Raw genomic sequence first — 12,664 nt, 5'->3', positions numbered from 1 at the left:
CAGAATGACGGGCAGGACAAGTCCAGACTGCACACGGCAACAACGCCTAATCTGATTGCTATCACCCAATAGCGCAGGACAAATCCACAGGCTCACCGCTGTTTGTGTGTGTATGGGTGTGTGTTCATGTTTGTGTCACAGAGTCTGAGATCCGACCCAGCAGGCTGCTGACCTGGTGTCAGAAGCAGACCGAAGGCTACAGGCGTGTGAGCGTTACGGACCTGAGCACGTCGTGGAGTACCGGCTTGGCCCTCTGTGCCCTCATCCACCGTTTCCGAGCACATCTCATGTAAGTGAGCATGCCCTTCCTTCTTAGATGGGGTTACTTAAAATAACCCCTGCCCTTTAACCCCCCCAAGTAACCCCCAGAGTACGCCCTGACTGTGTGACAGTATAACTGAGAGTGGATCCCGGTGTAACACAAGGCTCCTTTTATGTGACATGTAACATTATATATGACCTCATAAATTACATCAGTATATTAAGATGACAAATGCATCTGACAGGTGCTTACCTCATGTGGGTTGTCTGCGGACTTGGCCGTAAGTCTTGCTGTGTTGTCAGCAGTTCTCATCTCCCTTTATGAGCACTCGTCCCACCGCAGTGGTCTATTGTGCAAACACAAACCTGAGCAGGAGATGGGAAAACTGCTTTGACCTCTGAAAAGTTGGCTTTCCTGTATGCTGCCTCTGTTCCTCTTTGTGATGGGGATATCTCGCACAGCAGTGTGTTGAGACCAAGGGGCAGTTTGGATAGCGTAAACACATGCTACAAGTTCACACGTTTTCTCCAGGGCCAGATTTTATGTGTCTCAAAGCCTGGCTTGTCGAAAGCTTCTACATATAATACAAGGCTGTTTCTTGGCTTTTTATGACATCTTTCACATTCAAGTGCCTCGTCTTTCTCCCTGTTTTGCAGTGATTATGATTCGCTAAATGAGGAAGACCCTGAAAGGAACGCCCAGCTTGCATTTGATGTGGCCGAGAGGGAGTTTGGCATAAAGCCATTCACCACAGGCAAAGCGCTGGCCACGGGCCAGGAGCCAGACAAGAACAGCATAGTTACCTACCTCTCCAAATTCTATGAGCTCTTTCGGGGAACCCCTCTGCCACCTTCAGGTAACCCACAGACCCCGTCATTGAATCCTTCCAATACTCGGCTTCCAGTGCCTAACATTCCTCACAACATTCCTTCTCACTCACGTACAAGTCTGAAAGGGCAGCCTTTAACCTTCATACCACAATGGATGAACATGAGCTGAGTGCGGATGTCTCACCATCGTCACAAAGCCCTGAAAGCTGTCAAATGTACCCGACACCAGCCCAAACCTGTTATCACCATTTCATTTGTAACATCCCCTCACCTGGTTAAAGTTTTCATAAGAAATGGCCATCTGAATGACCCCAGAGTTTTATGGAGTATCTTTGAATAGGCATGCAGTAACATATATCCTTTCATCTTCCTGTGGCAGAACAAAACTTGTATTATGCAACTCTGTCAGTCTTGTAGTCTGGCATGAAAGGAATGTACGTCTGCCTCAGCCCAGGTCCCTCCTTGAGATAGAGGAGATAGAGTACCTGTGAAGAGGGCACACTGTGCTCCATTACAAGGAATAAACCAGCAGTCCCTTCTCTAGACCTCCACCAGCTTGTGAGACCTGCATGCTTCTACAGTAACGTTAGCTACCCATGTGCAAGTTTGATACTACATGACGTCGTGTTAATTGTAGGCATTCTTCTGACATGGTATCATTGAGCATTGCCAATAAGCGTTGCCAGGAAAAAATTACTTATTTAATAATGGGTGTTTGAGAAAAACAGATGTTGTGGCGGCGCATGTATTTGCTTTTCCAAGCTATGGTATAAGGTTTCATTTGATTAGGAATTGTTCAGAGTTCACGAGTCACTTGTACGAGACCTAGTCAAGTCTCCAGTCTCTTGGCTCTGAGTCTGAGTCAAGTCTTAAGTCACATGAAGAACCAAAATGTCTGAGGTTGCGGGTCGTTGCATAAACTAACGTGCACTCTCAATCTCCAACATTGGAACAGTGCCTAAAACCTAATGTTACATTTACGTTGGCCTACAAACTAACATTAACAAGAAAATTGATAAGATAATGGAGCATGTACAAAAGCTAGAAACTGGAACTTACTAGAAAAAGTATTTACTAGATAAAGTATAGCTATCGGTCTAACTGGCTAGCATACCTTTTTATCCATACTACAGGCTGCCTAGCTGGCTAGCATGCTTGCTGTCCATACTAACCTGTGTGTTTTTATATGGCTTCTAAAATTCGATGTTGTTTTATCAATGTCCTTTATTTTGATGCTGTTTGTAGTGCATGTAGCACTTTGACTAAGTCCATCTAACTCCCGTTTGTGTACCTGAAGTTATGATTAAAGGCTGTTGTATGCAGCCATGCTGAGCTTAGTGTCAGCGTGGGAGCCACGAGCCATCAGGCATTTCAGAACACCTCCCAGTTTGCCACATTTTATTTTACATGTTTTTTCCACGTGAAATGAGAAAATTATTTTAAAAAATATTGCAGACCTTTGAGTAAACATCACTAAGGATCATTATCTGATCTTTTTTTAAAGAAATATGAAAATGTTGGAGTGTTGTATATTCAGTTCTTCAATGCTTCCTGTTTTTTACTGTCATCAGTAAGAAGCCCCAAAAGCTTCATGCCGCTTTGTCTGCCAATCACTATAACAATAATGTACATGACCATGTTGGAACACGATGCTTGTGTGCAAAAAGAAAAACAAAGAAAAAAGTTTTATTCAAACCATCGGTTAGATTCTCATTTTAGCCCCCACTTAAATTTCATGAGTCTTACGTCATGAGTTGACTCTCTAATTAATTAAGCGTCTACAGCTCTTATCCTTTTATTACTGAGAAATGGAACTGTTTCAGACTGCTGTTTTTATTGCAGATTTGAGGAGAGAAATGGATAAAAACAAAGACGAATCCCAACCCGTTTACAGGTCCCTGAGCTTAACACAGCCTCGAAAACGGATACCGAAGGTAGGCTGGTTGTGTCCATATGTGAGCTGTAGTCGTAGCTCACCTCAAACACATTCGACTCAAGTTTACCTTGGGCCAAGATTCACAATGCTGTCTCCAATCATTGTGCTTCATTCTTTGAAGTTCCAGACGCACTATTTATCAATGTTTTCCTTCCTCTTCATCTGTCAGGATGACAAAAAGGTGGACAATAATGATTCTTTTTACAAAAGAAGACGGAAGGTTTGCAGTTATCTGGAAGAGGTTAGCTTAGTACTTTTATGTTTTTTTATGGTTTTATGTTATGCCCAATTTTACATTTTTTGCACCCTGTTTCATAATGAGGGAGGTTAAAATGATTGACAAACCTAAGTCTTTTGTGTGTACAAGAGCTTACTGTTGATTGGTCTACCTTTCTGGCAGGCAACCAACTTCTCCAGTCAAAGCTCATCATTAGAATCTGAGGGGCGGGAGCTGAAAGAGAATAAGGTCAAGTACATGGCCTCTCAGTTACTGGCAAAGTTTGAGGAGAGCACGCCAAGCTGCACTCTGCGTAGACAGGTAAACACCACCTCGGCTCTCTGTCAGTACACTCATAATGGTCCTGAACACAGGACCTGGATGTTCAGTTCGGCTTTGTGGCGTCTCTGCTGAACTCAGATACTGTACTCCCATCTCTAGTGCCCTGTGCTTGCCTGCTGTACTTTTCTTTTTTCCTGCAGTCATACTAACCCTTCTTGGCTTTCTATCTCTGATACTGCTGTTGACCTCCCGATCTCAGTCTGATTCGAATGTTGCGAGGCCTTCAAGACCTGCATCACTTGATATGACAGAAAGCACACCCTTCAACAAACCTGAGAAGAAAATCCCACCACCTTTGCTTCCGAAGAAGGTATAGCTCTGGTCACACATGAGCACAGCCTCCCACACACAGTCACCCCTAGATGCACTGGTGCTTCATGTAAAACAATATGGCAAAGCTCATTGTAAATCACTTAGTTGGAGAGCCAGTGTTTTCCCATCATGCCTCACTCTGAGCTCTGGTCCTTCTCACACGCCGTGTGTTTGCACTTCCAGCCAGCAGCTTGCAGCAGACACGCAGAGGAGCAGCTGCCTTCTCCCCTTCTCCTCCCTTTGCCTTACTCCAGCCCTGCCTTCATCTGTCGTAAACTCAGCCGCCCCGTTCACACACACCCCCCATCTCACACAGAAGCCACTCCCACACACACCAGGCCACGCACAGAGCCCACCGACACACACGCACGGTCACGCACGCAGCCCGATCACACGCGCACACCGTCGCACGTGCAGTCTGCCGGGGTACGCGCGCGTCCGCCCACGCCCCCCGAGTCAGACAGGCCGGAGAGGCGGGAGGACGGCCCCTGCCCCTCTGCCATACGGGCCATGACGGCCATGCTGCAACGCCTCCAGAGGGTGGAGGAAGAGATCAGCCAGGTGATCACCATCACCTCCCCTCTTCACGCCTTCTTTTCTGCCTCGTTCTCCCTCTTCTGTCCTTCTGCTTCTCTTACTTCTCTGTGTCTGTCTGTCTGTCTGTCAGTTTTACTTTACATTCGCAGCTCCAGTTCCCTCAAAATGTAGAACCTAAAAGACTGAAAGTGTTTGTGCTGGAGGATGAAGGGTTTGGTGATAATGTCTTTTTTGCCCCCTCCCTCGGCTCTTCCCTGGCCTGCTGCAGAGGAAAGCCCAGACTCAGAACGCCAGGGAGTTTCATAAAAAGAGCATAAAGGAGAAAGCAGTTCACTTAAGCTCGCTGTTCTCGGGCCGTGCCGTCCCTCTGCCTCAGGTGACTAAGCGATATTACGTTTGCATGCTGTGAGTTTGATTTTGAGTCAGTAATCTGTGTGTTTTTGCTGTTAGTGTCACTAGTCATTCTCCAGCCGCTAATGCTGTGGAAGTATGGTCATAGCGTGCGCTGCCTGTTTGGATGCAGTAAATGTATCTGTTTTTGTTGGGCCCCGTTTCCTTTGCAGGTCGTCAGTATGTTTATGTCCACCTGAGAGCTTTACAGAAACACTGAATCACACACCAGCCTGTCCCGCCATTCCAATAATAATCAAACTAAGGTCATGATTTTCACTGATTTTTAAGTTGCCTGTTTCACTTTGATGGGACTACATAAAGTCTCATGCATGTCATAGCTCATGGTTCCCAGCAGTATCATTCTTAGTAAAAACATATTAGGCTTTAGTTGTTTTTAAAAGAAATCATTAAAGTAAATGTGCTCTGCACGCTCCGTCCCGTGGTTTATGGGGCCCAGCGAGACTGATCTGGAGAATGTATTGCAACCTTTCTCAGGGAGCTAGGTGTTGCAAAGTGCTCCAGCCTGAGCACTCACGGGTCTTCTAGGCTGTAGGATGGATGTCTCTGAGGGTGGGTGTACAGTTTCCATTGGCTTTCCTACTGGGCTTCACTGTTTTATTTCACATGCATTAAAAATCATCATTCCAGGTGTCTGTGGCTAAATCACGCAGTTCAGTTATGAATTGGTGTGTTCTTACTGCAGTACAGTAAACCTTTTCATTGTGGTGTGTTCAACTCCATGGAGCACTGTGGTGTGACAAACATGACCTCTCTGAGTAACATGGAGAATGGCCTATCACTGGATTGCCAAAGCCATATTTCAGAATCTCATATTAATAAATACAGATGACAAGATTTGTGGGCAAGAACATTTTTTATGAAAACAATATAAAATATACAATTGGTTCCTTTTGTTTGGACCACTGATTTATTCAAATAAAAAAAATAATTGTATAAGGGGGTTATTTTCCTATTAAATGGGGTCTTTGAATGATAGTAATGATAGCATTCCAGGGTGAAATTCCAGAAACTGTAGTATGACTTCTGGAAGTGTCACTTTGCTCAGTTGCATGAACTCCACCAGAAAATCCACAAGACTGTAGTTCAGAGCCCTTTATGGTACACCAGTGGAATGCATTTAAAATACATTTGTGCTGTTCTGCTGCTCTGCTGACAGACTTCATAAGGTTTGTATCTTTCTTGTGTGAATTGCCTGAGGATAACCCCAGGCTGGTGGAGAAGTAAGCACAGGCTTTGCACCGATTGCTGTGTGGTTGTAGATGCCTCGTGTTTATTTATTTGTTGCTTGCTTGCTTGTCTTGCAGTTAAACCCCAAGTATTGATTGCCATTATGCGAACACTAAAACTTTTATCAGTCTCTGCGTTCAAGTAGAACTATCCAGATTTTACAGATTTCTTTGTCTGTCTGAGAAGGAGATGAAACACACCAGCATTTTAACCATGACATACCACTGTGGTCTCCTTTGTATAGTCTTAATTTCCTGCCTAACACCAATTTCCTCCCTTATCTGTGTCTCTCCTGGTCCTGGCCCAACTGCTTCCTCTTCTTATCCTACCTCTCCAATAGCCCCACAATGCATCAGGACCTGCTTCCCCTCCTCACTCATCCTTACCACCTCCGAAAAAAAAAAAAAAGTTCCCAAAACCATATACACCAAATTCCCATTTTCCCTTCTGCTGTCCCACCTGGATTTGTGTCCTTGTGACGAAAATAATAAAAAGCCTAGACGTGAGACACAGCAACTAGACATGAAGCTCTGTGAACCCGAGTTCCAGAGGCAGTCAGTACGTAGGCCACATATGGTGAGTGCCCAGTCAGTGCCTGCTCATATCATGTGCCACGTGACACGTTCTGACTGGGGTAACAAGTGATACATTGATGATTAAGCAAACCTTCAGAGTTCCAGTCACAACACAGGCGCAATTCTGCTCTCCAGGAAGAAACTGTGAAGCAACAGACCAAAGGTAGAAGAGTCTTGAAACCCTCTAACGAGGTATTTGTTTACTCTCAAAGTTTAGAGTTCTCTGCTGAAGGGGAACAGTTAGAGAAATGATGACACTCTACCCAGCTGACCCTTGAAGGCAGTTGAAGTTTTGCACATATTTCAAACAAATCTGTATAAAACAAATCTATACACCTCTCATGGGTCATAGGTTTCTTATGTGAGACTGCTGTTTAACAGCTGATGTTTAGTTTGTCCCCGATATACGTGGAAGGTGGTGGTTTGCTCTGATCGAGTATACTGTGTCTTCCTCTGGTTTGACTTGGTGTCTGATCGCTGTACCTGCTGTACATTCTCAGCTTCTCCTGCGAGCAGACCCATTCCTCTGTTCTAAACCCTGTTTCTTACTGCTCTACATTAACCTCAGCATGGCCCGTCCCACAATGCACCTCTTCTCCTTCATCTCATCTCTCTTCCTCATCGTTTCTGGTGGCAGAGCAGGTAAAGTCCCCTGATGTCCGTCTCTTCTCAAACACATTGTTAAAAATAACCTTACACCGCAAAAAGCAATGTATATGACAAAGTCAGCAAATGCATTATGGATAGTGTGTTTATTGGGTACACCAAAATCATGTAGGATGCCTTTGCCAAAGATGTTTTAAATCCTAAAGGTCTTCAAGAAGGTATTCAGTTAGCGAACATTATAATTACGTTTCTGCAAGGAAGCTGCAGAAGGATCTTAGTATTGTTTACAACAGATCATAGTATATAGTATCACATTACATTTTACAGTTTAAAGCAAGTGATGAGATGAGAAAAGTGATGAGATTAATTTTTTAACAGGTAGAAAGCTATAAATGAAATCTAGATTTAGAAATATGTCTTACAGTTTTAATATAATCTAATCTAATCTTTCCTAATCTGGACAAATAATATGCAACTATGTGATTCATTGTTTCCTTTTGAATCAACTTGAGTTTTCAGTTGTTACACCAAAAAAATAAATATTTACCTACTTTCTGTGATCTGTCAAATATAGTATTGTTGGAATAGACACAGTACTGAAAAGCCTGTAATTCGTCTAGTATTATCAGAGAATGCTCACATAACAATCAGTGTCCTAATTTGACCTGTTTGTGTAAAGGTTTCTGTCCTTCTGTAAGTGCTCCGCTCCTCTCATTACGGCGTTTGTCCCCCTTGCTCTGCTCTGGACAGACTGATCTCTCCACCCTCTACCGCCATCCCACTCCTTTCTTAACCCCACGTTCTCTCCCAGAATGCACTGCTGCGCCCTCTACTAACACCTCTCCCTCCTCTTCATCCTCTGTACCAAAAGAGCAGCTAACGTCATCCCTCATCAGACTCCAGGCAGGTTTAATAAAGCAACAAAAGCTGGCCGTATTTGTTCTGATCTCTTTGCTTTCCGGCTCTCCTTCCTGAGTGTTGCTCTGCACTGGCCTTAAACAAAACCCACACATCTCAGCAGCGAGGGGCTCTGTCTTGTGAAAATGAGATGCAGAGAGACTTGGAGAATGGAACACATATGGTGAGTTTCCCGTGAGTGAAGCACTGCTGTGTTTGGCTAAATAATTATAGTGAGTATAGAATTAACATGGGTATGTAATTACAGTGAGTATAGAATTAACACGGCTGTGTAATTACAGTAAGTATAGAGTTAGCAAGGGTATGTAATTACAGTGAGTATAGATTTAACATGTATATGTAATTTCAGTGAGTATAGAATTTACATGGGTATGTAATTACAGTGATATAGATATAACAGGTATTTTTAAGTGTTACACTGGGCAACAGATTTTTAACATTTTGGTTGCATACAAACTAAAATAGCTGGACCGTTATGCTTCGAATCTTTAGACTTTATGGTTCTAAACCATATCACATATGGTAAATTTTATATTATTTATTTATTACATATAAATAAGGCTAGTTTTTCATGTTAAATATGTACAAACATTTTACTGTATGAGATTGGCTATATTTGAGCTTCCCTCTTCAGTGTCCAGCACTAGTCTGCCAACACAGAGGGGCTCCACTTTTCTTGGTCCTGCTTTCTCATACTATACATAATGACATATGATTATACTGGAACAAAAATAAAACTGCTTGATAGAGAAATTCCGAAAACATATTTGGATTCAGCATGCAAAAATACGTAATAAAAATTTTTTTGGGGGGGGGGGGGAGGGGGGTTGCAGCAAGCAAAATGACTAATGACCGATGTAATTTATCCACGGAAGTTGCTGCAGACAGATTGCAGCGAGCAGTCACTGCCCTTTGAATGGAAGAGTTGTCCATAATTGCTTCAGATGCTTTTGCTAACCCCATTATTCCAGGCCAGCTCCAGAGTTCTGCAGCTGTGGGTTTAGGGGAAGCAACTGTAAACACACTGATTGGGTGGAGGCAGCAGCTTATGGCTGTGTTTTAGCTAACAAAAAAGAAATAGGTGTGAAGCAGTGCAAGGCAAACGGAAGCTGTCACAGCTGCAGGAAGGGCGATGCACTAGCCCTGGTCAGCCACTGAACTGCTGCATGCATGGTTTGCCGTGGTGTCTAGTTTAACGGCTTCTTAGTAATGTACTGAACAATGCCCAGCCTTCATTAGAAACATTACACAATTGCTCAGCATGTTAAACAAAAGAAGACCTCAGAGTAGAGCTTTGTTTAATACCACTTTGGCTTTCTATGAGGAGATAGAGTCTTGACTTATTGCCTCTTCCTCTCTTTGTCGGTAGTTTGTCGGTAATCTGCTCGGAACAGGAGGCCCATACCAGCTCAATTTTGCCCTTACCTCCCCCTCCCCCCACAATGCATTGCTGCACCCTGCTCCCCATTCCCTTCCTGATAGTGACTCTTACCTCATCTTCAGTCTCTGCCTGTGCATAACTTATGTATGTAATGACCTTTCAATTAAAACTACTTTTAATTAAATGTCTTTTATTAACAGTCAATAGCATTCTGTAATCATTTTTAATACACGTTCTCATTTTTTCCAACTTCTTTTCTAAACCCAAGAGGAAAATTTAAAATTTAATTTACACTTTTACTACAGCATTCTAAGAACTAAGTGCTTCATCCTAAAGAAGCCTGGAACGGTGCCAAGCAGGTGTCTGAAGATGCTTACTGTGCTAGTCAAATGTGTCTTTAGCACTGCTGTGTCTTTACTTTGAAGTGCTGGCATAGTTGGCATGTTTCTGAGACGATCCTGGCTGGCCCTGGAGCCTCTTGCACTCACGGGGAAGTCTGCTCCACCCTTGGCGCAGATTTGTAATCAAGCACAGCACGACCCCAAAGGCCACATGGAGCGTGTATTCCTTGTCATCCTCTCCTACTTGATGTTGCACCTGAAATACTTTTCTTTTCTGAAAGAGCTCATTCTGATTTTCAGCCATCAGTGGGCCTTTTATGTGCGGTACAAAATAACTTATTAATTATGTCACGGCCCCCGAGTAAAGAAAACAGCCCACTCTGATTAGAATTTTTCAAATACCACAAGAATTCTGAGCAGCGCTCTTTTTTTAAAAGTATGAAAGAGGTTAGCGCCTGCATCAGATGTATAAGAATCCATCAAGCCAGAAAAGGGAGGCCATGTCTTATTTGGTGAGATATGACTTGTTTAGTGAGACATGTCTTGTTTAGTGAGACATGTCTTGTTTAGTGAGACATGTCTTCTACATGTATGCGGTCTTTTCCTCATGTTACCCGTGAACTTCTCATGCTGTCCTAAATCTCTGCACTCCTGCTCTCTGACCTTGCCTGGTTTCCTCCTGCCTCCTCCTGTGTTTCCTGCCATTGCCTGTGGGGGTTGCACCTGTGGTGGGGGGGTGGGGGAATGACCACAGACCAAAGGCCCTAGGGCATAGACCCACCTCTGTCTCAATGATCCGTGCTCTTCTCAGCTTGGTGTATTAAGTGTGTCAGTACACGCTGTCTGGTACTACTGAAGCATTCATTTTGTCTTAATATTGAATGTTGATGTTTTGAAATTCTGCATAATATATCTAAGTACCACAGAACAGACAATATGTACTATCAAGCTGTTTGTGGTTGTTAGTCGCGTTATTAAAATGCTACGAGATGATACTTTGGTAGAATCCAGAGGGTGATTTGCTTTCACAGAGTTTGAAACTGTTTTCTGCCCCTAGGTAGGAAGAGCTTGCTCCCAGAATTTCGAATGAATTGTGTGGTATGTGTCAGAGATTCTGGGCACTGTGATTAGATATGAAGGTATGAATGATAGTGTGCATTCTGAAACTGGATTTTTCTGACCTGGCAGTGAGTGTCTTCTCTGGCTTCGGGCATTCTGATGGGAACTCTCAGTGAATCTTAGTGAAATCATAGTATTTCATCTCTTTGTGCTTTTTAAGGTGATCCACTGTCATCTGATCTATTCAGCACAATCAGCCATGATCCATTCCAAGGCTGTTCACAGATAGCTTCATACATTTCCACTAGACTGTGGCCTGACTAATAATTCTGACTGCATGTTTTTTTTTCTTCCTCTGGATCAAAGGGTTCCTCTCGGAGGGAGTTCCCCCAGAGCCTGGGTGATGTGTGTCATGTGTGTAAGAGGCGTGTGTATGCAGTGGAGTGCCTCAGAGCCGAGGGTATGTTCTTCCACAGAGACTGTTTCCGCTGTGACACCTGCAGCTCCCCTCTGTGCCACGGTGCGCACGCTTTCGACGCAGGGCGGGGTAGGTCACGTCACGTAGTAATCAGCGCACTACTTTAGTATTTGTTGATCCTGCTGCGTTACTCCATCCTGTCCTCTATAAAGCGTCTCTTTTTGCTATAGGGAAGCTGTACTGCAAGCTGCATTTCACCCAACGTGAATTGGCGGTGAAATGCGAGAGCGTGCTTGAACCTCGTAAGGTAAAGCTTCACCATATTCAGTATAAATAATAATTAGAATAGTATTAGTCCACTATCAACCTGTATATATACATATCCTACCCAAGTACCCTCTTCCTCAGGCACCCGATGACCATGCCCACGCCAGCCCTGGACAGCATCCCGCCGGTGATGAGAGCTCTCCACAGCAACCGGCAGGTACCCTGCGCTCGGTGCTGAGGCGAAGCATGCACTGGCCGCTGCACGTGGGTCGGGCGGCGTGGGCCGCACCAAACCGCTTTGCCCACTGGCTGGGAGCGGGGGTCTGCAAACTCAGCCGGCACTTCCGGGCCAACGTGGAGGACTACACCTACCTGTACGAGCTGCTCAGTGTGGGCATGCCACTGCTTGTCGCCCTGCATGAGCTCATGCAGCAGCTGTGGGCCGAGGCTGGTCCTTTCCACCGCCAGGCTCTGCAGCAGTGGCTGGAGCAGCACCTGGGCAACTGGCTCCTCATGTAGCCGCAAAGAAAACCAAGCTCTGCCCACATTCTTCCCAAGTGCCGCCCATGCTCTGCCTTAAGCTGACTTGTTGCTTTAGTTATTTACCACTGACCTCCAATAGTGGAAAAAAAGGCATTTCAGCATTAACAGAAATGATGTGTTCAGGGTGACGTGGTAGCTGACAGATCACCCGAGAACAGCGATGTTCTTAACCAGAAGGTTTATTTTTCATAATGAAAAATGATGAACTCAAAGTGGCTCCAGTTCGTCACATATTTTCTTTGGAAATTGAACAATTGGTCCTGGAACAATTCAAGCCATTATTCACTGACTTAACTGCAGTTAATTTTCACTAAATATTTAAAATAATAATAATAATAAAAAATGAGGGGAAGAAAAATTTTGTAAAACACAACTTAAAGCACTTTAATGAGTACACCACGTGGGAATACGCTATTGCAGGACTTGGAGTGGTGTTTTATATCTTTGCATGTTTTGTTTAGCAATTATGAATTATTTTG

General features: G+C 44.0%; 1 protein-coding gene across 21 annotated transcripts in view; it reads left to right on the top strand.

Annotated features, from left to right (window-relative positions):
* Positions 1-12,664, top strand: part of mical2a (microtubule associated monooxygenase, calponin and LIM domain containing 2a) — a 37,462-nt gene that overhangs the window by 19,481 nt on the left and 5,317 nt on the right. For 9 of the 21 annotated variants that reach the window (XR_004776520.1, XR_004776519.1, XM_035530284.1 and 6 more), the window contains exons 12-22: positions 142-289; positions 919-1,118; positions 2,935-3,026; positions 3,198-3,269; positions 3,429-3,566; positions 3,787-3,897; positions 4,083-4,460; positions 4,705-4,812; positions 11,324-11,504; positions 11,606-11,682; positions 11,784-12,016. Coding sequence is in view for 19 of the 21 variants with exons in the window: in XM_035530284.1 (XP_035386177.1) it covers positions 142-289; positions 919-1,118; positions 2,935-3,026; positions 3,198-3,269; positions 3,429-3,566; positions 3,787-3,897; positions 4,083-4,460; positions 4,705-4,812; positions 11,324-11,504; positions 11,606-11,682; positions 11,784-12,016 (1,738 nt within the window). In the remaining 2 variants the exon portion in view is untranslated. Of the gene's footprint in view, positions 1-141; positions 290-918; positions 1,119-1,471; positions 1,654-2,934; positions 3,027-3,197; positions 3,270-3,428; positions 3,567-3,786; positions 3,898-4,082; positions 4,461-4,704; positions 4,813-11,323; positions 11,505-11,605; positions 11,683-11,783; positions 12,017-12,664 lie in introns of those variants that run through there. The other 12 variants (XM_035530325.1, XM_035530313.1, XM_035530341.1 and 9 more) reach the window with 6 other exon arrangements.

This window comes from Electrophorus electricus, chromosome 1, assembly GCF_013358815.1.
Source record: "Electrophorus electricus isolate fEleEle1 chromosome 1, fEleEle1.pri, whole genome shotgun sequence".
NCBI classification, from domain to species: Eukaryota; Metazoa; Chordata; class Actinopteri; order Gymnotiformes; family Gymnotidae; genus Electrophorus; species Electrophorus electricus.
Note: the sequence above shows the minus strand (reverse complement) of the source record. Positions and strands in the feature narration are given on the sequence as shown.